The sequence below is a fragment of the Phragmites australis genome, chromosome 19 (assembly GCF_958298935.1).
Source record: "Phragmites australis chromosome 19, lpPhrAust1.1, whole genome shotgun sequence".
Taxonomy (NCBI): domain Eukaryota; kingdom Viridiplantae; phylum Streptophyta; class Magnoliopsida; order Poales; family Poaceae; genus Phragmites; species Phragmites australis.
Window position 1 is genome coordinate 10,506,799 of NC_084939.1, and position 27,834 is coordinate 10,534,632.

At 43.1% G+C, this 27,834-nt stretch overlaps 2 protein-coding genes across 2 annotated transcripts; both read left to right on the top strand.

Annotated features, from left to right (window-relative positions):
* The first annotated feature begins 449 nt into the window (after window positions 1–449).
* LOC133900632 (uncharacterized) lies at window positions 450–27,499 on the top strand. Its single transcript, XM_062341827.1, has 3 exons — window positions 450–553; window positions 24,172–27,113; window positions 27,214–27,499. The coding sequence occupies exons 1-2, from the start codon at window positions 542–544 to the stop codon at window positions 27,103–27,105; spliced, it is 2,946 nt and encodes a 981-aa protein (XP_062197811.1). The 5' UTR covers window positions 450–541; the 3' UTR covers window positions 27,106–27,113; window positions 27,214–27,499.
* Window positions 14,234–15,020, top strand: LOC133899902 (uncharacterized). The gene is made up of 2 exons (XM_062340936.1): window positions 14,234–14,683; window positions 14,779–15,020. The coding sequence occupies exons 1-2, from the start codon at window positions 14,254–14,256 to the stop codon at window positions 14,793–14,795; spliced, it is 447 nt and encodes a 148-aa protein (XP_062196920.1). The 5' UTR covers window positions 14,234–14,253; the 3' UTR covers window positions 14,796–15,020.
* Window positions 27,500–27,834: the final 335 nt, after the last annotated feature.

Sequence of the window (27,834 nt, forward strand, 5' to 3'; positions counted from 1 at the left end):
CACATGCTCTATTTTTTTTTCCAAAGTGGACCCAAAAAATTTGTTTGGATTACCGGTAGCACACTAAATTTCCGACCTGTTTTAAACTATTCGATCGGATTGGAAAACAGATCTGTGATGTCTAGAAAAGAAAACGATAACTATCGAGCACAACTTCTCGTCTCATGCCTCTCCCATGGACACCACTTGGCCTGGTTGCTGTGGACCGGCGGGTGAGCGCATCGAAGACGGCCAGGGAGCGGTGGCCAAGCACACCGATGGCTAGAGAGAGGCGGCCGAGCACATCGACGGTGGGCAAAATCCTCGCGTCACCATCCATCCTCAGTCTGCGGAGCCGCCATCGTCTTGGCCTTCATCTCCATTACCCTGGCCTCAATCTGCACTGCCACTGTCGTCCTTGGATTGACAATGGCGATGCAAAACTGATTTCTCTTGTAGGGTCTAGCAAGTGGAGATAGATCCTTCTGGAGCCGCAGATGAGTTAGAGATTTGTGTAATAAAGCTACTTGTGTTTTCTGGTCGTTGATAGATAAAGTGCATCATGCCTTACACGGTAAATTGTTTTTTCTACATATATGCATTTTTCATAAACTAGCGTTGCAGTTACATATATGCATTTTCATAAACTAGCATTGCAGTTGGATGTTTCTAGACTTAGTTTGAGGTTCTTGTCGTTCTCTGCAATAACAAATTACCTTTACCTGCACCTTGTGAGTAAGAGATACACCGAAGTTATACGTAACCTGATCTGAACTTGGGCGTACCAGGGGGTGTCGATCATGGGCATAGCTTCCGTTTTGGGCTTAGAGTGTTGTTCTGCTGCAAAACAATCTTACGAGAGGTTAGGATCTTATCCTCTCCGTCTCTCCCAATTAACAAAAGCAATAAATGAATATATAAGAGCATGGATGTTTGGTGAAGCTTTCTTCTTTATTAGATCAATACATTGATTATAGTAGGGCTCCTCTTGTATATACATAATATTAACGTATACCTTTCTTGAGGATAAGTTTGGTATATGCCCATCCTAAACGGACACGGAGGAGGAGTCCTCTCGTGCACCGTGTACCCCCTCACCTGTCTCAGTCATAACCGAGTCGGACTTCCCTCCTAAGCTCCGGTTTCATAATACTCCTTAGGCTATTTCTGTACATTAATATGGCTTGTTAAAAATTACATCCAAAAACCCAGTAGGAAAAGCAGTTCTTGAGGAAAGAGTCATAGCTACCGCTCTTGTATTCCACACATTACCTAATTAGATCATTTAGAAACACTCTACTAGAATAATTTATGGATTTATTCCATTTTTAGTGCTCCAACTATTATGAAAGTACGATTTTGGCTCTCTACCTATAAAAGCAGACACTTAATAACCCCTAATTTCTCAATACAGACAAAAAAAAAAAAACCAGCCCGCAGCAATTCCACCCCCATTTTCATCCTACGTGGAGCTTGCATGAAGTGGTTTTGACACGTCATCTTGACATTGACATTGCCATATGAGAGAGGAGTTAAAAGAATTGTTTCTACATCTAATGGACTTACATGCCAGTGGGTTCAAAATGGTTTAAATATATTAAGTTTCATACCAAAGTCAACAAAGAGGCAAGACGGCAAAGAGCCTTGCTTCCAAGGGAGAAGTCTTGGGCTCAAACATGCTTGACCCATGCCCAAGCATGCCACCCAGCTTGAGCGGTGAGCCAAACCTGTCCCAGCTCGATTCCTGGGATCGACGCTCAGTGTTCTATTTTTGGGAATTTTCTCTAGTACTTTAGTTAAAGTTATGCACAGACGTATGTTTTTATCGAGGATCAGGTAAAACATGTGTGTGTGCACGTCCTGTACCTTTTCTAAAAAAAGACCCATGCCCAAGCATTTTGTACCCTTAAATATTTACTCCTAAAATTTTCTAGCGAAACTAAGACACTAAGTAGTGAGAGATCACATTCCTCTTTTCTCACCTCCTCCAGTAGTTGTGGTCGGGCTTACCGTAGTCTCTATTTTTTAGTGTTTGTCACCTCACTACGCTATCCTGGCAGGATGATACAGTCAGTAACCCCCATCTGTCATTTTAGATTATTTGTGGTTAATTTTTTTTAAATTTTAACAGTCCATATATTTATGAGTATTATGAATAATGTTTGTTTCCGGTAAAATTTTAAAGGCAATGAGTGACAATGGATCCAAGTTAGTTGTCGTAATAAAATCTAACAAAAGTATATGTATGATATTTCCTCATAATTGTAGGGTCTAGCAAGTGGAGATAGATCCTTCTGGAGCCGCAGATGAGTTAGAGATTTGTGTAATAAAGCTACTTGTGTTTTCTGGGCCTTGATTGATAAAGTCCATCATGCCTTACAAGGTAAATTGTTTTTTCTACATATATGCATTTTTCATAAACTAGCGTTGCAGTTGGATGTTTCTAGAGTTAGTTTGAGGTTCTTGTCGTTCTATGCAATAACAAATTACCTTTACCTGCACCTTGTGAGTAAGAGATACACCGAAGTTATACGTAACCTGACCTGAACTTGGGCGTACCAGGGGTGTCGATCATGGGCGTAGCTTCCGTTTTGGGCTTAGAGTGTTGTCTCTGTTGTAAAACAACCTTGCGAGAGGTTAGGGTCTTATCCTCTCCGTCTCTCCCAATTAACAAATGCAAATAAATGAATATATAAGAACACGGATGTTTAGTGAAGCTTTCTTCTTTATTAGATCAATACATAGATTATAGTAGGGCTCCTCTTGTATATACATAATATTAATGTATACCCCTTCTTGGGGACAAGTTTGGTATGTTCCCATCCTAAACGGACATGAAGGAGTCCTCTCCCGTGCCGCATGCCTGTTCACCTATCTCGGCCGTAACCGAGTCGGACTTCCCTCCTAAGTCCGGTTTCATAACACTCCTTGGCTATTTCTGTGACATTCATATAGCTTGTTAAAAATTACATCCGAAAACCCAGTATGAAAAGCAGTTCTTGAAGAAAGAGTACATAGCTACCGCTCTTGTATTGCACACATTGCCTAATTAGATCATTTAGAACCACTCTACTAGAATAATTCATGGATTTATTCCATTTTTGCGCTCCAACTATTATGAAAGTACAATTTTAGCTCTCTACCTACAAAAGCAGACACTCCATAACCCCCCATTACTCAATCCAGACAAAAAAAAAACAGCCCGCAGCAATTCCACCCCGATTTTCATCCTATGTGGTGGTTGCATGAAGTGGTTTTGACACGTCATCTTGACATTGACACCGTATGAGAGAGGAGTTAAAAGAATTGTTTCTACATCTAATGGACCTACATGTCAGTGGGCTCAAAACAGTTTAAAAATATTAAGTTTGATACGAAAGTCAACAAAGAGGCAAGACGTAATGCCAGAGAGCCTTGCTTCTAAGCACCACTACAGAAAACCCCTTCACTGCTGGCTCTAAAACCCCCTTCACTGCCGGTTTTAGAGCCGGTAGTGGGCAACGGGTAGTGATACTCAAGGACTATCACTGCCGGCTCGGTGGACCAGAAGTGAAGGGGGTTATCACTGCCGGTTGTATCCTTCGTTCGTCAATGATTTGTTGGAATCACTATCTGCCAAAGGTTTGAGACAGCAATTTTTTCCCTCTCCCCCCTCCACGGTCCTCCTCTCTGTTCTCTCAGTACTCTCTCTCTCCTCAATCTCTCCGTCTCTCTCAATACATGCATACAATGATACATATATTTACTGTAAATCAATAATAAAAATACCTTCATTTATACATAGTAAAACACATATTACAAGTCACGCATCGACAAACACAGAATATTACAAGTCACCCCCTGAAAAGTCAATTGAGTTGAGCTAGTCCAGTATCCCTCTAGCTCTCCCGCGACGAGCACCGCATCCCCGCACTGACGATTGATAGCGTGAGTACATCTAGGGATGCTAGGGGGCCGATGGTGGTGGAGCAGAGGACCCAACAATGCCTGATCAACCACTGCATCGCCTATGCTCCAGGCTCGCCGGCGTGTCAAAGAAATCGAAGTCTAACGCCTCCTCTACAGCACACTGATGGGCCACCCTCTCATCCTTCTCCTCCTAGGCGCGTTTATGGGATACTACTTCTTGCTCCTCCGCAGTGCACAACTCATGGGCTAGCCTCTCATCCTCCTCCTCTTAGGCACGTTTACGAGATGCTGCTTCTTGCTTCTCCTTCGTATCATCATTGGAAGGCCATTCTGTCCAAGAGTCGTCTGACAATACCAACTTCACATCATACATAGTAATTCATATCATTCATTAATAAATGAAAAAATCTATGATTTACAACTGAATAAGTGCTGGTTCTACGATATGCCATCCATTGTGAGGATGACAAGTGGGACCTGGTCCCACAAGTCATTGACACACTAGTGGCATATCGTAGAACAGGTAATGTCATTCATTAATATTGTTTGAATTGCGAAAATAGAATACATTGTCAAGCCCCTTGGTAGCCTTCCTCCTTGTTGTATACTCTCTGCTTGAAGGTAAGGTGTCATCTGAAGGTCTCGCACGCGTGGACGGCACGATCGGTTCATGAAACTCGCTATTTGGGTTGATAACATGTTCCAATAAGAACCCGACCATCTGTTCTTGAAGGGCATGTATTTTAGCAGGTTGCAACACACTTGTGCATAGTTTGAAGCGCTACGTTTGAAGAATTAGTCCTTGAACACGTGTAGAAATTGAAAAGAAGGCATCGATATGTTATTTCATACCTCAAGGTCATTGAACCTAACAGCGTCTTCATCCAGGCTGAATGCGTGCATGAAAGTAAGAACATGAAACGCACAGAGATTGTTGCCAGGTAGCTACCTCATACACTTCAAGAGGAAAGGGTTCATCGGTGGATTGAATTGACCTTTTTTATTCAGTAGGAAATGCAAGACATGAATATGTATTGTGTACCGGAAAGTCGGTTCTTACAGCATACTCCTTCCTGAATGGAAAGTGGATAACAATCTTCTTGCGGTATCTTGTGTACCCTGTACATGAATATGAATACCAATTAAACTTAGATGCAATCATCAAGAAGATTAAATGATCGAGTTAACCTTTTTACCATGTCGATGAGGTGTTGGTAAGTCGTCTGATCTCTCTTTGCTGAGTCCAACACAATGATCTTGCTCAAGTCTGGGTGGATGACAAAGAGGATCCAATGAAAACTATATAATATGTCACCATAGCAAATTAGTACTAGAATCGAGTTGCCCATAAAATGAGAACGCCCTTGCACGCAAACACGTACTCATAGCTGTAGGGTAAGAGTATGAATTTCTTGTATTGGTGGTGAAGCAGACACTTCAATAAGTAGGCCTCGGTGAAGTCTGGATTCTTCGTTACAAGTTTCTGGTTCACAAGGCCAAGATTGATGAATCCTATTTTCTTATCTAAGTCTTATTTGTATGCTTGGATCTCTATTCTATGAAAGAGAGAAGTTAGCTATGCAATTAAAAGGTGCAAGATCATATAACGTGAATTATATGCATGTCACTTACAGAGTCCACGCTCTAACTATAGCCACATCGAGGGCATTTTCCTTATATAGTTCATACAAGTGCAAGAATTCCAACCAGAAGAAGCCGTCCCCATTGAGGAAATATTCTTCTTTGTATCTCACGGGGAATGCCTAAAAACCCTACCTGGACTGCTTCAAGTACCATTGATGTAATCGACGCATTTGAGTTGTAAGGTTTCTTCCTATATCTGGTTTGACCAAAGGTTTGCCCAACTCAAACGGCCATATAACATCTGACTTTGATATATCCGCTCCCATAGTTAGTTGTGCTAGTTCTTCTACTGTTAATCTAGAAGAAGCCAGGAAGTCCACAATGCTTGGAGCATCCTTAATTATTGGGCCTGGTTTGCTCTTGGCCTGCATCTTACTGATGCATTCATAGTCAGTCGGCGGCTTACTTGAAGCTGACCCCGTCTATTTAGCTTTGGCCATTTTCATGAAAAAATTCAAGGCATCTGTAGGCACAATAGGTTTCGGAGGAGGTGGTGGAGGATGGAAATGAGACGTGACACTGGCGTCCACAACCTTTTTTGTTTCCTCAGCAGTGAGTGAATAGACATCCTTGGTTCCGCCAACTTCTTAGATGTCACCGACTTCTTAGATGATGTCGTCTGCTTAAATGTTATAGAACCTGATCTTGTTTTCCAAGCTGATGGCTGGCTTCTTGATGGTTTTGGCTTCTTGAGCGATGGACTTCTTCGAGGCGATGAGTGAGGAGGTGGACTTCTTTTGAGAGATGGCTGAGGAGAGGGAGATCTTTGAGGCGACGACGGTCCAGGGTGTAGAGGAGAGTAGAGAGTCTCGGGAGTTGTCCCTGGTGGAAACACTATGTAGACCTTCTCCCACGTGATGAATGTGTGCTCGTTCTCTCCTATAGTGTTCGCCCCCTCCTCGGCGGGGTAGTCCACCTCAACATTGCAGCACTGGTCAACTGCCTCATCTACTTCGACCACAACGTAGCCCTCCGGTATTGGACGTCCGTGCAAATGTTCATGGAGCCACGGGGATAAGCCACTCCGGAAACTACCTTGATGATAATGTTCCTATCACCAATATGTAGTTCACACGGTGCCCGTGCTGTGATGAGGTCCACGAGATAAGTGATGGGGTTAGCTCCCGGAACTCCCGTGGATGCACAGCTACTCCGACGACCACCGAGGCTAGAGCACACAAACTCAGGAGATGTTGCCGGCCGTTCCTGTTCGCTCACAATGGTGCCACGTTCACGCATGAGGGCTTGTGCTACTTCTTGTGCTATTTTTTTCTTATGTATGTTTCCTTTCCTTTTTTAGTGCTTGTTCAAGCATTTCTATCATTCTAGCTTGTTCTGCCTCTCGTTTCTGCATCTCGCTCTGCTTGGGATCTCTTTCGGCTCTTGTAACTATCGACTTCACTTGGGAATCCATATTTCCAACCCATCACCCCAATACCTCATGTGCGACCACCATGCTCCTTATTTCCGAGGGCCAAAGTGAGCTCGTCCCTATCCCTGTCTGGCTTGAAAGAGCCTTGTGCAGACTGCTCATGGGCTTCCGCATGCTTTTTTGCAAGCGTTTGTACCACTTCCTGGTCTTTGGAGGTCATAAAGCATAAGCTTCCATCAGACGAGTAAGAAGCACCCCTCCCAAGAAGGAAGCACGTTGATCGATCGCTCCAGCCCTCTGTCTCAGGCGTGACACCTCTCTCTCGCAGTTGATCTAGCTATTGTTGCCACTGGCATTCTTTCCTCACGTACCCACAGCTGCCGACTTTGTGGGGGTAGAGGTTCTTCTTTGAGTTTGCTTTGTTCACCACACTCAACCTCTGTGCTTCTTCCGATGACTTGTACTCCGCAAAGACTTGCCAATGATCTTCTAGTTACGGTCACTTGCGGAAATCTGGCAGTGTACCTTTCTGCACATATGTTCTGTATAGTGTGCCCTTCCAGTTCTTAAATGAAAGGCCCATGATACTTCGCATCTTATGCTTAACTACTTCCATATCTGTCCCTTAAGGGAAGTCAAACTTCTCTAATATCTTGGACCACAAGATGTCGTTCTTGATCGAATCAGTCCACAGCCTGTAGCTGATGGGCACGTGATCCTTAACAACAATCCCACAGGTTGATTTGTATGGCCCCAAAACTCTCTCAGGTGTAGTTGGCTCCCCTACTGGAGAGACCTCCGTGATCACAAATCGCCCGATAGGCATCTTTAGAGGGACCTCAGACACGATGCTACGCTATAGGATTTCTCATTGTCGTGACCCTCTGTAGCATCAAGCATCTGCGCAGATGCGAAAAAACTATTGGGAACCTATATGATAATATGTAGAAGAGATGCATTCATCTAATTATGAATTACCTCATCGACTCCACATGCACCTATTTGTTCCAGGTTGAGGTAGTGGCTCGGGCTACCTTCTTCAATGTTTGACGGCGGCACTAAATCTCATTCTGGCACCTGGGCCGGATCGGTGGTTGGTGGTGCCATTCCTTCCTGGAAGTTCTGCATATGATGACGACGAGTGGTTGAGTAATATACATATAGAGAGCTGAGAAAGGAAGGAGGTAGAGATAAAGCCAATGAGGGAGGGAGAGAGGCTGTCGAAAGAGGGAGATAACCATGAAGGAGTCGATAGATAGAATGCATACACATACAATATTGTAATTGAGTATGTTAGAACCACATTTAACAAAAAAAAAGTCACATCTAATGTAGCAAAATAGGAATAAGGGTATCGACAATTGACACATTGTTCTTTTAGAGAATATTCAAAAATGATATACTACAAACCACCCTAACACCAAAGAATATTCTTGCAAAAAACTATTAGGCTCAGTGGCTCTAGCAAATGGCCTTATTAGGACTTCAATATTGATTACATGTTTGGAGAGAAAGCATTCTTCACAAGTCTGCATTTATGTGCAGAAGGACCTCAGATAGAACGTCCAGCTCATCTTGAAAGAAGCTACACTCTGAAATAGTAGGACTGGCACATAAATACTGTCTTGAGAAGAATGCTTCCTCTCCGAACCCACGAAATCAGTACTAAAATCCTAGAAGTAATAAAGATATACGGCCTCAAGCATATCATCATTGCCACTATTTTATTGTATTTCAAAAGAAATATTTGCTTCTCCATAGAGAGCATGATATAAAAAATAAGCATAGCATCAATATCTATACATTAGGATGCATTGATCAGTACGAAAATAAGCATAGCATCAGTATCTATACATTAGGGTGTAAGAAGAAAAGCAACAAACAAAAACAAAAATCAGTCACCACCATCATATGCAACCACCATCCAACAAAGAGTCTATTATTTGATTGATCTGCATCAGATTATGGAGATAATTATATACAACTACAAGCTCGACTGGGATAGTAAAAAGACGTGCAAGGTGCATGTGTAATAACCATCCCAGTCGAGCTTTGCAGTCATATGTATGGTAAATAGTTATTTCCTTTCATCATTTGTGACTGCAAAATATGCTTGAGGACCACCCGAATATAAAAATCAAGAAACAAAGTAGTTCATATACTGGCCATGAACATACATGTAAGTATCATAAGTACAAAAGCAAAACCACCTCCCATCAAGCAAGATAATGAACTGAACATCATATGGATGACTGAATAAAATTGCTCTCAGATAAATATAACAATTGGCCCTAGGACTACGATATCCTGCTCCCTAATTGTCCATTTGACACATCACAAGCTGGGCTAGAAGCTAAGATCACAACTAGATATAAAACTGAAAAAAAAAATTCTCTAAAATTGAGCTTTCTCCTAGACAATACTGTTGGACATAAAAGTTGACAGGGAGAGGATTACTCTTTGAGAAACAAACACTAACCGAGTACCAAAATATCAGAGCAGTACCAAAGGTTTTCCTGCTCTTCCAGAATTCAATCAAAACAAGATTAATTGAATCAATAAACATAGCAGCTCCTAGTGCAGGAATCAAGCCTAATTGGTAATGTATAGAATACCAACAATAAGCATAGGGACTGAACAATGGAATGCACTACTACTATTAGGGCAATCTGTGCCGATCCAACAATAGAGAACAAATAGATTTAACACCTATTGCACTTAGACATCTAGCGCAACCTCAATGTTCCATTTGATCATCACAGAGCATATCACAAAGCCATACAGAGAGCAAAAATGAAGGGGAGGAGAAAACCAAAATACTCACAGTGCAATTCAGCTAAAGGAAAAATCAATACAGTCAATAAGCACCTTTAACACAGCACCTCCACCAACACAGCACCACCACCAATTGATTGCCTGAGCACCAAAGTTCTAAACACCAGAACCGAGCTCACTTGGCTCAATTTCAATTGACTAAACCACCTAGTGGTGAAACCAGAACTCAATTTAACAAATCAACCATTAACCTCACGGTACCTATCACTTCACAGCAACCACAAAACACCATCTGGGAGGTGGAGGGAGATGGAAGGCGGTGGAATAGTCACCGCGATGATGTATTGGAGCTCGGGGACGATAGCAACGGGGACAACCGTGTGGAGGAACGCAGCCTCAGGGATGGGGCAGCAGCGTAGAGGAAGGCGACTCTGAGGAAGGTGGTGTTGGGGACTGAGGACAGGGTCAGCGTCGGGGAGGAGGACGATGGTGTCGAGGAGGACAAGAATGGCACCAGGGAGGAGGACGGCAACAACGGCGGGGAGGAGGATGACAGTGTCGAGGAGGACAGGAATGGCACCAGGTAGGCGGATGGCAACGATGGCAGGGAGGAGGATGACGGTGTTGAGGAGGACACAGACAGCGAGCACGAGCTTGTGGACCTCCAGCGGCGTGGGCTCCTTGGCGTCGGGAGGTATTTAAGTGGACGGCACAGGGACCGAAAAATTTTCTAAGTGTCAAAGGGCGTAGGGTGTCGAGCTATTTTATAGGTGAGAACTTTCACTGCCGGCTCAATATGACCATCGGTAGTGAAATGGTACCTTCACTGCCTTCTCACTAGGACAACAGCAGTGAAACTACTTTCACTGCCAGCTCAATAAGTACACCGGCAGTGAAAGTAGTTTCACTGCTGGCCCAATATGTCCACGACAGTGAAACCTCTTTCATTGCTGGTACCACGGGGTGCAAAAAATTTGTTTTAGCCTCACGCGCGCATGCAGAGCCTCGAACCCAAGCCCTACTCCAAGTAAGACTAAACAAACTGCTACACTACTCAGGTGATTTCGATTGAGTTTGTACTATCTATATTTATTAACATTAAGTTAACCTAGCAGACCTAATATATATTTATTTAAATTTGAACTTGCTATATACCAAAATTAATTTTTGTATGTACCTAAAATAAAAAATCAATATGTTCAATATTAAATATATCTTCCACCATACACTACAAATTGAAGTTTCCATAACAAAAGTGAGGTATAATTGCATCTAAAACAAATTAATACATAGTAATTAATACAATTTAGCTACTTTATCTTAACGATTCGATTCACCCTTCATTATGATCACGACGTACATAGGGAGGTTTGTCGGTGTCTTTCATGGGACCTAGGTCGACGTCCTCTTCGAAAGGAGGTAGCACATCGAATTGATTGTAGTCTTCCTCTTCAACAACATTCTCCACTCTGATAATCCTTCTTTTTCCTCGAAGGACCACGTGGCGCTCCTCCTTATTAGTTGGGTTCGGGTCCTTAACATAGAAGATCTGCATAACATCATTCGCAAGTACAAATGGTTCTTCTCTCTATCCAACGAGTTTTTGGTCCATTGTAGTCATACCGTACTTGTCGATCTTCACATCCCCTGGGAGTCTGACCCATTGGCACCAGAAAAGAGGAACCTTTAACACTCTATAGTCGAGCTCCCAGATCTCCTCGATGAATCCATAATAGGTCTCCCTATTTCCATTGTAGTCGTAGGCATCTATACGGACACTGCTATTTTGGTTGGAGCTCTTATTATCTTGAGCTCTCGTATAAAATGTATAGCCATTCATCTCATATCCTTGGAATATGAGGATTGTAATAGACGGTCCGTGAGCCAACACATTCAACTGAGCACACTCTATCTGCTTATGCATCACATGTCTGCGTAACCACGCGCCAAAATGATCTCTATGCTCTCGCGCAATCCAAACATCGACTTCCCTGGGTTTCTAGTGTGTAGCATTTTCTAGTGTTTTTCGACATATGGGTCCACTACAATTGATTGTTGCAGAACAACAAAATGTGCTTGCGTAAATGAAACAGGGTCATTAGTGCGAAATGAGATTTCACCTATCGTCCCTTTCCCCTATAGCCTCCCATTATGGTGAGATACAGGCACACCAATCGATTTGAGATTCATGTAGTCGACGCAGAAATCAATGACCTCCTCAGTTCCCCAGCCCATGGTCATGCAGCCTGTTGGTAATATGCCCTAGAGGCGATCGAGTTTGCGGATTGGATCTGCTAATGGGCTTTAATGTTGATTAAAGGACCATTAGGGTTTAGAGTCATAATGGGCTTTAATGTTGATTAAAGGCCCATTAGCGTGCTCTATATAAGAATAGGCAGGGGCCAAGGCGCATGGTGTTCTTCAGAAACCCTAGCCGCCTCCTATTCCCGAACTCCCTTCGAAACCCCAGCCGGGCGCGCGGTGCTAGCACACCGGCGCACGGCGATTCCATCCTTGTACGTGTGGATACCGTGGAGGCGCTGCTACTATTGCGGTGCTGATCTGCTCGGGAGTACTCGGGACGTACCCGCGAGTACTCGGAAGGTGCTCGGGACGTGCTCGGGACGAGGTTGACGATCGACTACTTGACGCGCACGACGTTGGATTGGTCTGCTCCAACTCTTCTTCCGCTGCACTGCTCGTCAAGTGGTAACGATTCATGATCCCCTACTCGCATGGCTTCCTGGTTGAATGCGGTAGAGAAAATTTATTTTGTGCTAGCGTAGCCTACCCGCAACCCTTCAGTGGTATCAGAGCCATCCTGCGTAGTTTTTGATCTGGATCAGTCACATATAGAAGATATGTGATAGAAATAGATTAGATCTATTGTTTTTTATCAATTCATATGATGGATTGATCAATGCACGGTTGGTGAATTAGAGATCGGATGAGATGCCAGTCGATGAAACCACATAGCCAAAAAGATTAGCTCGATCTCCCACCTGTTTTTGCGTGCGACTTGCCCCTACCGGCTGGAATCACCATCGGGGCTAACTGCGTGCATCGCGACATGGTCGGGAGAACAGCAGATCGAGGTCGTGTGTGCTGTCATCTTTTCTGGAAAAACCTCACGCGATGATCAATGGGATTGATCTAATGGAAATTGAGGCATTATGAATGACTCGGAATTGGCTCGATACGATCGATCCGATGAGATTTTCATAGCGATTTCATAGATGGGACCGCCGTTGCGTACACGCATAGATTGTTGTAATAACATGATCCCATCACGACATTAGAATTCGATTCTACGCTTAACTCGTTTTTGCAGAGAATGTTGTGACTGGTATGGCCTTATGATATGTGATGCATGTGTGTAATTTTTCATGGCCTGCGAGTCATGGTTAATTGCAGCCCAAGGCTGTCATGTTATTGTATAACGGCCTGCGTGTCGACTTGTGATGCTTCTTCTCATGTAATTTATCTAGTGCTATTAGGTGTAATAGACTAGTACAAGATCATGGAGATTTGAAGCATGATGACCCGGAGGACAGGAACCGTGGCGATGGAGATCACCATGTGAAGGGGCCATACTATGTCACAGTTAATATGATTGCCTGTGATGTTTTCATGTTCCTGTCATACTATTCTTTCATGTTTTATATGTGGTGGATATGATTTTCATGATAGATTAGTTTCCCTCAGAAAAATCAAGAGTAATTGATGCCCTTCCAATAGCTGCACCTACAAAGGTTTTGATCATTGTGTGGTAGGTCTGCCAAAGCAGGGTGCCATCATTTATCTTAACCAGTTAGAGTGGATGTCGGACATTCACACGCATAGTATTGGTTTACTTGATAAAGCTATCAAAACGGTTTTGGGCTTTGGGGCATGGTGTTGGGCGCCGGGGCATTCGATGCCACCCAACAAACAAGAGTCACATATGGATGTGATTAGCAAGGCGTTGCTTACCTATGTCACTAAGTTTCTAGCAGTGATGCCAAAGCTCACTAGAACTTAGTTGAATATGGATCTTGATCCTCTATATGTTGTTAGAGGGAAAACACATATAGTGGAGTATCTTTTGTTAAATTGTTTAATAGAAGATTCACATAGGCATAGTGCTGAACCTGCATTTTCTGTTGTAGATCATGGCACCGGCCGCTAGTAACACTTCCAGTTTTAATTTGTGATCGATTCTTGAAAAAGAGAAGCTTTCTGGAACAAACTTTATTGATTGGTATAGAAATCTGAGAATTGTTCTCAAACAAGAGAAAAAGGAATATGTTCTAGAGGTCCCCTATCCTGATGAACCAGCTGATAATGCTCCTGCCGCGGATCGGAGGGCTTATGAGAAGCACACCAACGATTCACTGGATGTTAGCTGCCTCATGCTTGCCTGTATGTCCTCTGAGCTTCAGAAGCAATATGAGAACCGGGATGCCCATGATATGATTGTGGGACTCCGAGGCATGTTTGAGAACCAAGCTCGGGCCGAGAGGTACAACACCTCAAAGTCCTTGTTTGCGTGCAGGTTAACAGAAGGCAGTCCAGTCAGTCCTCATGTGATCAAAATGATTGGTTACATTGAAAGCCTGGAAAAACTTGGTTTTCCCCTTAGCCCTGAGTTGGCTACGGATGTAATTCTTCAGTCGCTCCCTGCGAGCTTCGAGCCGTTCATTTTGAACTTTCATATGAACAGCATGGAGAAAAGCATGGCTGAATTGCATGGGATGCTAAAAACTGCTGAGGAAAGCATTAAGAAGAGCTCTAGTCATGTGATGATGGTTCAAAAGGATAGCAAGAAGAGAAAGCGCAAGGACAAGGCTAAAACTTCGGATGAGATCTCGAGTTCTAAGCCTAAACCTGTTGGAAAGCCCAAGGCTAGCCCTGCCGCTTCTGACACTTGCCACCACTGCCATAAGACTGGTCATTGGCGGAGGAACTGCAAATTGTACTTGGAAGAACTCAAAAAGAAGAAGGGAAGTAAGACTTCCTCTTCAGGTATAAATGTTATTGAAATTAATCTTGCTACTCGTCCTGATGATTCATGGGTATTTGATACCGGATCAATGATTCATACTTGCAAATCGTTGCAGGGACTGAAAAGGACTAGGAAGTGTGCAAGAGGCGAATTGGATGCTCGCGTCGGTAATGGTGCAAAAGTTGCTGCGTTGGCCGTTGGCGTTTACTCCTTATCGCTACCCTCAGGATTAGTTTTGGAATTAAATAATTGTTATTATATTCCTGCCTTGGGCAAAAACATTATCTCTTCTTCATGTTTGGAAGAAGATGGTTATGAATTCATAATAAAGAACAAGTGTTGTTCGATATTTTTGAATGGTATGCTCTATGGTAATTGTCCATTAGTAAATGGATTATATATATTGGATCTTGAGGATATAACTATCTATAACATTGATACAAAGAAGCCTCGGCTTAATGATTTGAATCCCACTTTTGTTTGGCATTGTCGATTAGGTCATATAAATGAGAAGCGTATGCAGAAGCTCCATAAAGATGGTCTTCTACATTCATTTGATTTCGAATCATTTGATACATGCGAGTCTTGTTTACTTGGCAAGATGACTAAGACGCCTTTCACTGGTCGAAGTGAGAGGACAAATGAATTATTGGCCCTAGTACATACAGATGTATGTGGACCGATGAGTTCTACAGCTAGAGGTGGTTTTCAGTATTTCATTACTTTCACCGATGACTTTAGTAGATATGGTTACATCTACCTAATGAGGCACAAGTCTGAATCCTTTGAAAAGTTCAAGGAGTTCCAGAATGAAGTACAAAATCATATAGGCAAGACAATTAAATTTCTGCGATCAGATCGTGGAGGTGAATATTTGAGCCATGAATTTGGTGATCATCTAAGGCAATGTGGAATCGTTCCACAATTGACTCCACCAGGTACGCCACAATGGAATGGGGTGTCCGAGCGGAGGAACCGAACTTTGTTAGACATGGTCCGGTCGATGATGAGCCAATCTGATCTTCCATTGTCCTTCTGGGGATACGCTCTAGAAACTGCTGCTTTCACGTTAAACAGGGTTCCATCTAAGGCTGTAGAGAGGACACCATATGAGATATGGACCGGGAAGCGTCCCGGATTGTCTTTCCTTAAGATATGGGGTTGTGAGGCTTATGTAAAACGTTTGTCGTCTGATAAGCTCACTCCCAAATCTGATAAATGCTTCTTTGTGGGGTATCCTAGGGAAACCAAAGGATATTATTTCTATAACCGGGAAGAAGGCAAAGTGTTTGTCGCCCGGAATGGTGTCTTTCTTGAGAAAGAGTTTCTCGCGAAGAGAGTTAGTGGGAGCACGGTGCAACTCGAAGAAATTCGGGAACCACTTGAAAGTGTTTCAGCTTCTATTGAACCACAACTCGGTATGCAAGATGTTGCAGAACCTGTTGTCGAGACACCAGCCCCACGTCGGTCGGAAAGGTTCAGTCGTGCACCCGAGCGGTTTATGTTCCTAACCACGGGGTAGCGCGACATATTATTGTTGGACAATGATGAACCTAAGACTTACTCGGAAGCAATGGTGGGACCAGACTCCGAAAAATGGCTTGGAGCCATGAGATCCGAGTTAGAATCCATGAGAGAAAACCAAGTTTGGAACTTGGTCGATCCACCTGATGGTGTGAAAACTATCGAGTGTAAATGGGTTTTTAAGAAAAAGATAGACGTTGATGGAAATGTTCACATCTATAAGGCACGATTGGTGGCGAAAGGTTTCAGGCAAATTCAAGGTGTTGATTATGATGAAACGTTTTCGCCCGTCGCAATGCTAAAGTCTATTCGGATTCTCCTAGCAATTGCTGCATATTTCGACTATGAGATATGGCAAATGGATGTCAAAACTGCTTTCCTTAATGGAAACCTAAGTGAGGATGTGTACATGACACAACCTGAAAGTTTTGTCAATCCGAAAAATACTGGGAAGATTTGCAAGCTGCAAAAGTCCATCTATGGACTAAAGCAAGCTTCTCGGAGTTGGAATCTTCGTTTTGATGAAGTGATCAAAGGGTTTGGTTTCATCAAGAATGAAGAAGAGCCTTGTGTTTACAAAAGGACTAGTGGGAGCGCACTTGTGTTTCTGGTCTTATATGTGGATGACATATTATTGATCGGAAATAATATTCCAATGCTCGATGCTGTCAAATCTTCATTGCAAAAGAGTTTTTCAATGAAAGATTTAGGAGAGGCAGCATACATATTGGGCATAAAGATCTATAGAGATAGGTCGAAAAGACTAATCGGATTAAACCAGAGCACGTACATTGACAAGGTATTGAATCGGTTCAATATGCAAGATTCCAAGAAAGGTTTCTTGCCAATGTCACATGGCATCACTCTCAGCAAGAATCAATGTCCTAAGACATCTGATGAGCTCGAGAGGATGAGTGCGATCCCGTATGCTTCTGCTATCGGGTCCATCATGTATGCTATGTTTTGTACACGTCCAGATGTCTCCTATGCTCTAAGTGTTACGAGCAGATATCAATCGAACCCAGGTGAATGTCATTGGGCTATAGTAAAGAGTATCCTCAAGTACATGAGAAGAACTAAGGATATGTTCCTAGTCTATGGAGGTGAGGAGGAGCTCGTTGTAAATGGTTACACTGATGCTAGCTTCCAAACCGACAAGGACGATTCGAGATCGCAGTCTGGTTTTGTGTTCTGCCTCAATGGAGGTGCGGTGAGTTGGAAGAGTTCCAAGCAAGAAACGGTTGCTGATTCCACAACGGAGGCCGAGTATATCGCAGCTTCGGAAGCTGCAAAAGAGGCTGTTTGGATCAGAAAATTTGTTTCTGAGTTGGGTGTGGTCCCTAGTGCGTCCAGTCCAATGGACCTCTATTGTGACAATAGTGGTGCCATTGCACAAGCCAAGGAGCCTAGGTCGCACCAGAAGTCCAAGCACATACTTCGGCGCTATCACCTCATTCGAGAGATTATTGATAGAGGTGATGTAAAGATATGCAAGGTGCACACGGATTCGAATATTGCTGATCCGTTGACGAAGCCTCTCCCACAGCCCAAGCATGAGGCACACTTGAGCTCTATGGGTATTAGATACTTGCGGGATAGACTCTAGTGCATGTGAGAGAATATGTTCTGTCTATGCTAATGTACTTTTGGATAATTGTTATCTGGTTCCATGAATAATTATCATTTACATTGATCAGCAAGTATGTGACTTGTTTGTGAAACTCTTTGTTTTTATGATGTTATTCTAAATAGTCCCTAATCTCATATCATTGTGTGGGACAATAATGATTTATAGATTAGCACATTTGACTGAATGATGATCATGTTTCACGGATCATAGATATGGAGATATCAAATCAGTAATGTGGACACATGTTAGAGAACATGATGTTGGATAGACCCACCCTGAGATACTGCTGGGATTGTTATTTTTAATGTGCCATCAGTTGTTATCTCAAATGGTGTACCTAAAGAATCCTTTGACCTGAGATCATCATTGATTCCAGAATGTGTAGTAACACACTTAGGGGCTTCCAAACGCTATTCCGTAACTGGGTAGTTATAAAGGTTGCTTTCGGGTATGTTATGAAACATGTCGTGGGATGTGAGTGATCAAGATGGAATTTACCCCTCCTAAATAACGGGAGAGATATCTCTGGGCCTCTCGAGGTAGTTGGATTGGAAAGTGCATGGCCATGCCAATGTGATTAAAGAGTTAATCATGGTGAATCCACTACTTGATCGAGTGAATGGTCGAGCTATCACAAGGGTGGTATCGTGTGGTAAAGGGATTGGTGCATGAGTATATCAAGGTTCAGCCGATATGATCTTTGTGTGCATTTGGGAGTCAATATGTCCTGCTAGGTACCGCTATTGACTTGCAATTCGGAAAAGGGTTTCCGGATAGCGGCCGTTTACACATGAACCTAACGGGTCACACACTTAAGGGGATGGAATATAAAACTTGTGCTGACTCTAGTGCAAGTGGGAGATTGTTGGTAATATGCCCTAGAGGCGATCGAGTTTGCGGATTGGATCTGCTAATGGGCTTTAATGTTGATTAAAGGACCATTAGGGTTTAGAGTCATAATGGGCTTTAATGTTGATTAAAGGCCCATTAGCGTGCTCTATATAAGAATAGGCAGGGGCCAAGGCGCATGGTGTTCTTCAGAAACCCTAGCCGCCTCCTATTCCCGAACTCCCTTCGAAACCCTAGCCGGGCGCGCGGTGCTAGCACACCGGCGCACGGCGATTCCATCCTTGTACGTGTGGATACCGTGGAGGCACTGCTACTATTGCGGTGCTGATCTGCTCGGGAGTACTCGGGACGTACCCGCGAGTACTCGGAAGGTGCTCGGGACGTGCTCGGGATGAGGTTGACGATCGACTACTTGATGCGCACGACGTTGGATTGGTCTGCTCCAACTCTTCTTCCGCTGCACTGCTCGTCAAGTGGTAACGATTCATGATCCCCTACTCGCATGGCTTCCTGGTTGAATGCGGTAGAGAAAATTTATTTTGTGCTAGCGTAGCCTACCCGCAACCCTTCACAGCCTTCCAACCGATTTCGGTTACGAACATATTTCTTAAGAACTCCCAAGAACCTCTTGAAAGGGTACATCTGATGCAGAACCACGGGGCCAAGAATCCGTATCTCTTTCACAATGTGAACAATGAGATGCACCATGATATCAAAAAATGATGGAGGGAACAACGCCTCAAACTGGGATAGAGTCTAGACCATGTCTTCCTGCATCTTATCTAGTTTGGTCGGATCGATGACCTTTTGTGATATCGCGTTGAAGAATGAACACAACTTTATGATTGGGTTTCGGACCTTCGGTGGAAGAATACCTCTAATTGCAATTGGAAGCATTTGTGTCATCATCACATGACAATCTTGAGACTTCATGCCACTTAATTTCAAGTCTTTCATGTTTACTAGTCTCTTTATGTTGGCGGAGTAAATGGATGGAACTTTGATTCCATGCAAGCACTTGCACATTGCAATTTTCTCCGCCTTGCTCAGATTGTAGCTCGCGGGGCCAAGATATTTGTTGCCTTCTTCCATCTCTTCAGGATGTAGATCATGTCTGAGTTTGAAACATTTGATGTCCTTTCGTGCTTGGAGTTTATCCTTTTTTTTTGCCAGGTATGTCTAGTAATGTACCAATGAAGCTATCACACACGTTCTTCACAATGTGCATGACATCGATTGTGTCGAACCACCAAATCTAGCCAATATGCTAAGTCATAAAAGATAGATTTCTTTTTGAACATAGGAGCTCTAAGATTAGATTTCGGAACTGGTGTACTCCTGCGTCCCTTTCCAAGGATAACCCTAAGTCCCTTTACCATCTCATATACCTGTCTCCCAGGGCAATGCTTAGGAGGTAATTGAGTCTCAACTTTCCCATCAGCACCCTCTCCTGTTGCTGCGGTACGGGTGATTCTTGCGAAGAAATTTACGATGACCTAGGTACACCATTTTTCGGATGTTATTCAACCACAAGCTCTCTGTTTCATCCAAGCAATGCACGCATGCACAATAGCCTTTGATAGTCTGGCCCAATAGGTTACCAAGGGCTAGCCAATCTTGGATTGTTACAAACATCATTGAGTGTAGGGTGAAGTTCCCTCATTTGTATGCATCCCATACCTGCACACCATTATTCCACAGTGTTACCAGATCTTCCATTAATGGTTTCAGGTAGACATCGATATCATTGCCAGGTTGCCTTGGCCCTGGTATCAGTACCGGCATCATAATGTACTTCCGCTTCATACACAACTAAGGAGGAAGGTTGTAGATACATAGAGTCACAAGTCAAGTGCTATGACTACTGCTCATATTGCCGAATGGATTAATCCTATCCGTACTCAACCCAAATCTTATATTCCTCACATCTTCTGCAAAGAGCTTCTTGTATTTCCTATCGATGTTTCTCCACTGCGTAGAATCGGTGGGGTGTCTCAGCATTCCATCATCCTTGCGTTTATCGGCGTGCCATTGCATCAGTTCGGCATGCCTTTTGTTCGCGAATAAACGCTCCAAACGGGGGACTATAGGAAAATACCACATCACCTTCATGAGACGTCTTTTCTTCTTTCCTTCACCATCGATATCATCTCCGTCACACTTGTACTGTGCTGCACCACAGACGAGACACACTTGCATGTCTGCATGCTCTCTTTGATATAACATGCAATCGTTTGGACATGCATGTATTTTCCGTACTTCTAACCCCAATGGGCACACAACCTGCTTGGCCTAGTATGTGTTTTCTGGTAGCACATTTTCCTTTGGAAGCAATTTCTTCAAGAACAGTAACAAATCTGTGAAGCTTGTATCAGACCACCCGTTGCTTGCCTTCAATTATAGCAGTGAAAGCATGGTACACAACTTTATGTGCTCGTTCTTGCAGCCTGGGAACAACGGTGTTTTAAAGTCCTCTAACATACACTGAAACTTTTGAAACTCTCTTTCATTGGTGAAGTTTCCCTTCCCATCGCGCAACATCTACTCCAGATCATCGATGTCAGCGTCAGCCAACATCTCCTCTAAATCATCATCGGCCAACGTATCTCAAGCAGGTGGCATATCGATGTATTCATCGACCGGCATATCGGTGCACATGTCTTCGTCTTCTCTTTCAATGTATTGCCCTTCCTGTACGATCTCAGCTTCACCATGCTCGGTCCAACGGGTATAGCCAGGCATAAAGCCCATTGGCATCAAGTGGGAATGTATTTGCTGGGTGGTGGAGAACTGATTCTTGTTCTCGCAATCAATGCATGCACAGCACATGTATTGAGACTGTGTATTTGACTTGTGTGTCGTGGCTTGTACCAGGAAACAATCCACGCCATTCTTGTACTCTACGCTCACACGGCTAGCATCGTACAACCATCTTCTGTCCATCTACAATTATATCATTATTGTAAATCCAAATTCATAACATCTAGAACATTTTGCGATCACCAACAAATAAATTACCTCGTCATCTCCTACCGGCAATTGGCCCGGATTGGAGGAGCCACCTTTTGCATGCTTTCACGTCCGCTTCCGATGAGTATTTGTTGGTGTCATCCCTAGAAATTTTCTTTATTATTCAAGACCTTATCTATGACTCATTAAGGAAATATGTAAAATAAATACGCTCATACATAAATATAATTGTATCTTGCTACATACCTAAATATCATGGCGAAATTTTCTAGTTCATTAAAAATCAAAAATAAATATGCTCATACCTAAAGTTTCCATATTGGGAACATGCTAGTTAATTAAAATAGAAAAAATATAATTGAAGCTTTCTACATACCTAAATATCATGGCTATTTTTTCTAATTCACTAAAAATCAACCATAAATATGCTCATACCTAAAGTTTCTATATTGGAGCTTCCTAATTAATTAAAATATAAAAAATATAATTAGAGTTTTCTATATACCTTAATATCATAGCTAAATTTTCTAATTCATTAAAAACCAAAAATAAATATGCTCATACATATATCTAATGTAAATCAATAATAAAGACACTTTCCACCAGAATTGAGGCTTCTATATCATAAATGAGGTATAATTGCATCTACATTGTCTCAAAACATCATGGCCATAGGTTCATCTCCATCATTTCAAAATCTAGAGCAATTTAGCAAATAAAATTCAAATAGAAATGGATTGGAGAGGAAGTTACACACCTTGGTACACCTAGGGCATGAGGATTCCTCAAAATTTTGAAGCCACCAAGATCCTGGTGAACAAAAATGGCCGCCACTGAGAAAGAACGGAGCTTCTCTCTGTTGTGCTCGAGCTTACGGAAGGAGAGGGCAACTTTTATATAGCCGGGACATCACTTCTAGCTCATTTAACCAGCCAGCAGGGATGTTATGCTATCACTGCCGGTCGGTGAATTAAGCTAACAGTGATGAGGGAGCAGGGTATCACTGCTGGCTCAATCCATCGATCGGCAGTGATGACCCTTATCACTGCCAGTTCATAAGCCATGATGGCTGATTCTTCCCATGCGACTTATGAACCGGCAGTGATGGGTCAGCAAATAAGGCCAGTTCTGTAGTAGTGAAGGCAGAGGTCTTGGGCTCAAACATTTTTGACCCATGCCCAAGCATGCGAACGCACGGTGATAAGGCTTGAGTGGTGAGCCAAACCCGTCCTACCTCGATTCCTGGGATCGACCCTCGGGTGTTGTATTTCCGGAGATTTTCTCCAGTAGTTTAGTTAAGGGTACGCACATGTGCGTTTATCGAGGATAAGCTAAAACATGTGTGTTTAGCATGTGTGTTATGTGTACGCGTCATGTACCTTTTCTTAAAAAGAATCCAGACCTAAGCATTTTTGGACCTTTAAATATTTAGTCTTAAAATTTTCTAGTGAAACTAGGACACCAAGTAGTGAGAGACCACGTCTCTGTCTCGGGATTTTCTTTGGTACTTTAGTTAAACTTACGCACACGTGTATGGTTTTATTGAGGATCTTCGGTGTCGTATTTTTGGGGATTTTCTCTGGTACTTTATGTGTGTGCACGTCCTGTACTTTTTCTAAAAAAAGGCTCATGCCCAAGAATTTTTGTACCCTTAAATATTTAGTCTTTTATCGAGGATCAGGTAAAACATGTGTGTTTAGCACCATGTGTTATGTGTGTGCACGTCCCGTACCTTTTCTTAAAAAAGACCCATGCCCAAGAATTTTTGTACCCTTAAATATTTAGTCTTAAAATTTTCTAGCGAAACTAGAACACTAAGTAGTGAGAGACTACGTCTCTGTTTTCTCACCTCCTTCAGTATTTATGATCGGGCTTACCGTAGTCTCTGTTTTTTAATATTTGTCACCTCGCTACGCTATCCTGGCCGGATGATACATTCAGTAACCCTCATCTGTCATTTTAGACTATTTGCTGTTAATGTCCTGTTTCATCTGTGGATGTGGATCTCCAATACTATCATTGCCTAATGGCATGTTTCATCAATCAGTCAAACATCGTGTACTGAAGTTGTGCCGTTGTACATTCAATTTTTCATCAGTCAGTCAAACTTCGTGTATTGAAGTTAGATTATTCGTGGTTAAACTTTTTTTAATTTTAACAGTCCATATATTTATGAATATTATGAATGATGTTTGTTTCCGGTAGAATTTTGAAGGTAATGAGTGACAATGGATCCAAGTTATTTGTCGTAATCAAATCTAACAAAAGTATATGTTGCTAGGACCAGATGCATGATATTTCCTTAGAAAAAACAACATGTACAACAAAAGTAGCTTCTAGAGACACTATTTTAGTGTTCTAGAGGTACAAATTTGTAAATGTCTATAGAAAAGTCTCTATGAGAGGTTTAATTTTTGTTGTACTGGTGTGACCTTGCACACGTAGCACTTTCTCATGATGCTACACCGTATCGATCACTTGTATCTATATCAGCACCTTTTGAGAAAACTAATTTTATGTTGCAAATTGTTGCAGCGGATTCCTCACAAAAAAGTGAAGCAAGAAATAATTGGTTATTTGGAGCGTACTGATAATTCGTATAAGTCCATCTACTTTGATGGAGATCACGGCTTGGGTGCATCTGCTGTCCTTCGGGCAATAGTTGAAGACCCTCCACTATCTTTGAGAAAGAAATTCAATAAGATGATCCATGTCGATTGTTCAAGGTGGAAAAGTCGAAGAGCTACGCAGAGGGTAATCGTGGACAACCTGAAGCTTCCTCAGTGGGTGATGGCTATTATTGACAGGCATGATGAGGAAGATGATTTTAGCGGGGTCGATGAAGGCTCTAGACTTGAGATACCAAGGGTCGGGAGGGAGATCCATCGTTCCCTAAGAGACCACACGTGTTTAGTGGTTTTCCATAATGGGAGCAATGACATGATTGAGATGCAAGATTTTGGCATTCCTCCACGACTTGAGTGGTTTGGCACTAAAGTACTGTGGACCTTTAGAGGTCGGCTGCAGCTCAATCCAGATTTAAGATCAAAAGTGGATGATTCACATCTTTTTATTTACAGTTATTCTGAGGGGTGGTGGGAAGTGGTTAGAGCAGAGGCTACAGAAATTGCTCGATACACGCATAAGATTGGTGTCAGCACTGAAATAGCTCTGGAGTGTATCTTGTATCTATTGTCATTAGAAGATCAGAGCCATGGCTGTAGCGGAGACATGGATTACAATTGGTCTATCCATGCTTCCAACTATTGGGTTTGTGATGGGATCATACAGAGAAACCACGAGAACGAGGCATGGGATGTTGCCACTGCTATGCAGCTTGAGCTGCGATTGGAGGACTACGTACGTCCAGAATTAGCAATTGGTTACATAACGGAGAATATGGAAGAGTACTATAAACGATGGACTTTTGTCACGACGTCTTCTACGGAACAAAGGACTGTACCTCCAGAGTCAACGTCCTGTTTCATCAGTGGATGTGGATTGTCTCTACTATCATTGCCTAATCGCAACCTTCGTGTACTGAAGTTGTGCCGTTGTACATTCAATTTTTCATCACCTCCTTTCAGTTGTTGTCGCACCTTAAGATTCCTAGGATTAGATAGGTGCAAGGATCAAAAGGAAGAAATAGAGGAGAAGCAAGGTAGAGCTGCCGCAGTGGAGTTCTTTCAGAGCTTGCAGGTGCTAGACATATGCGACACAGAGTGGGGATTAGAAAATATAATAGTGCAAATGGGTACAAACATCAGGGAGATAAATATAAAGAGGGGAAGGGTGTGGCCCAACAATCTTGCATGGAGACAACTGCAAAACCTTCGCAAGCTTCGAGTAGTTGAGCCTACCTGCTCTTGGGAGACAGACCAAGGAGACGAATTCACAGGCATGGTGAAGTTGGAGCTCCTTGACCTGTCTGGAAATAACACCATAAAAGTTTTGCCAAGCTTATCCGGGGCAACTGGCCTCAAGACTCTGGTCCTAGATGGCTGTGTTGGGTTGGAGCGTGTTGGCCCTGAAGGACTCCCTCCATCACTTGAAACATTCAGCTTAGATGCAGGATCAAACCAAAAGGATGCTGCCAGCAAACTTTCCAAGATCTCTATGGTGGGTTGTGTGCATTTGCAGAATTTCTTGTTGCGTGGACCACTGCCCGGTCTAGAGGAACTGAACCTATCAGGCACATCAATCCGAAGAGTTGACCTCAGGGATGAGGTAGTGCAGGTGCCAGGACTCAAAAAGGTCTTTCTGATGGGTTGCAAGCAGTTGCGTGCAATACTGTGGTGGAAAGAAGCGAGGTTGCAGGTGCTTCGCATTGACACCCATGGAAAAAACGACACAGGACCACAACCACCTTATTCTGATTCTTCATCCATCAAAATCCAACACAGGAACTATGATGGCTATATCATTGCAAGCGATGTGAGGATCATTCAGTCCTTGATGATCAGGTCTGACAACTTCATAACTGACAGCTTCTATCTAGATCTGCATGTGCCACCGTCCAGCAGTAGACCTAAAGGGCAAAGCAGCAGCGACAAGGTTATGGCCAAACCTTGCTGCTATACTTATAGTGATATCCTTCTTGAGGGGGTCGCTGCTCCTGCTTATGACCATAAGATCCCATGGCTTCGACCCTCGGATCGCCATGTTGAGGTTGGTGAAGGAATCAGCCTCACCGATGTGGAGAGCAACAAGGGAATCCAAGCTATTTATGATATGATGCGGTGGTGCATTAACTCCTTGCATGTGCATGATAATTCTTGCATCCTTTCTGTTAGCCCCAAGATTGCACGTTCAGATAGCTACCTATGTACCGAACTCAAATGGTGCCATGTTGAGAGGTGCCCAAAGCTACAAGCAGTGTTTGTCTCTGATGACAATTGGCCCATCGATTTGTTTCTTCAACTGGAGACAATTTGGGCATCTGACCTCCTCGTAGCTGACTGCATTTGGAGCAAAAGAACCAACTATGGCAATTTTGAAAGACTACAGAACATACAGGTGCACAACTGCCCCAGGCTCAAGTTTGTCCTCCCGTTCTCATTCTTCAAGTTGCCCAGCTTGAAGACTCTTCACATTTCCCACTGCAGTGATCTCAGGCATGTCTTCCCATGGGATGACGGCGTGGATAGACAACATAGAGAAGCGGGTGAAGTGAAGGAGTTCAGAGAGCTGAAGCACATCCACCTGCATGACCTCCCCAGTCTGCAGGAGATATGCGAGGCCAAGATGTCCACACCTGTGCTCGAGAGCGTCAATGTCAGGGGTTGTTGGGCCCTCAGGCGCCTCCCAGCGGTCGGCAGCCACCAACCAGTTGTGAACTGCGAGAAGGACTGGTGGGAGAAGCTGGAGTGGGACGGGATGCACGCCGGTCATGACCCATCCCTCTACGAGCCACACCATTCGTCGTCCTACTACAAAAAGCGCCTCATTAGAGGCACGGTCCTCCGGTAACCTAACATGTATGTACACCATATTCTACGTTTTCCCCTTCATATATATATATACCTACTTTTGAATCTATCTGTATGTGATTGATGTATTCTATTCCTATGCATGTAGAGTTGATGGTGCCAAGTCTGTGACCGCTTTCCAGTACTGCTGCCGTTGCTGCAATACGGATCAAGGATTTGCTTGCCATGTTGGTGTGTTTGCTCAAGAATAAATTGGTGTTTGATACTTACTATGTTAATTTGGTTTGGCTTATGGTTGTTTGCGTGCTTGAATTTGAAATAAGAGGGCGTACATGAGCTTGTGTGGTGTGCCTACCACAGTCACTGAATCCCTATGGTCTGTGGAGCGTGTCCTGCTCAAGACTCGATGAACGAAATGTTATTTGTGAAGTGTGATCGATGTAGCATGCAGCTTGTTAATGCTGCCTGCACAAAAATAAAAAATGGATTCCTGTGATTGACATGGATAATTGAGTATTTTGTTCCAATTTCTCTTCTTCTGGTAATTTTCCTAGTATGTAGTACTGAGGTAACCAAGTTAGTTTGAACTATCGATATATTCCATCAACCCATGAATTTGACAGCGCAAAGTGCATGTTGTCTTCTTAGCTACTTTTCAACTTTTGTGAATTAACTTACACCCTATCTGTCAAATTTATTTGTCAGTAGCATGCTCTAGTCCCCGGTTCTTTGCACTGATTAGCATTGATTTAGTGTGATTTATGATCGA

Bases quoted from the DNA above. Each gene is read 5' to 3' on its own strand.
- LOC133899902 (XM_062340936.1), top strand. From the start codon at position 14,254: ATGATTGGTTACATTGAAAGCCTGGAAAAACTTGGTTTTCCCCTTAGC.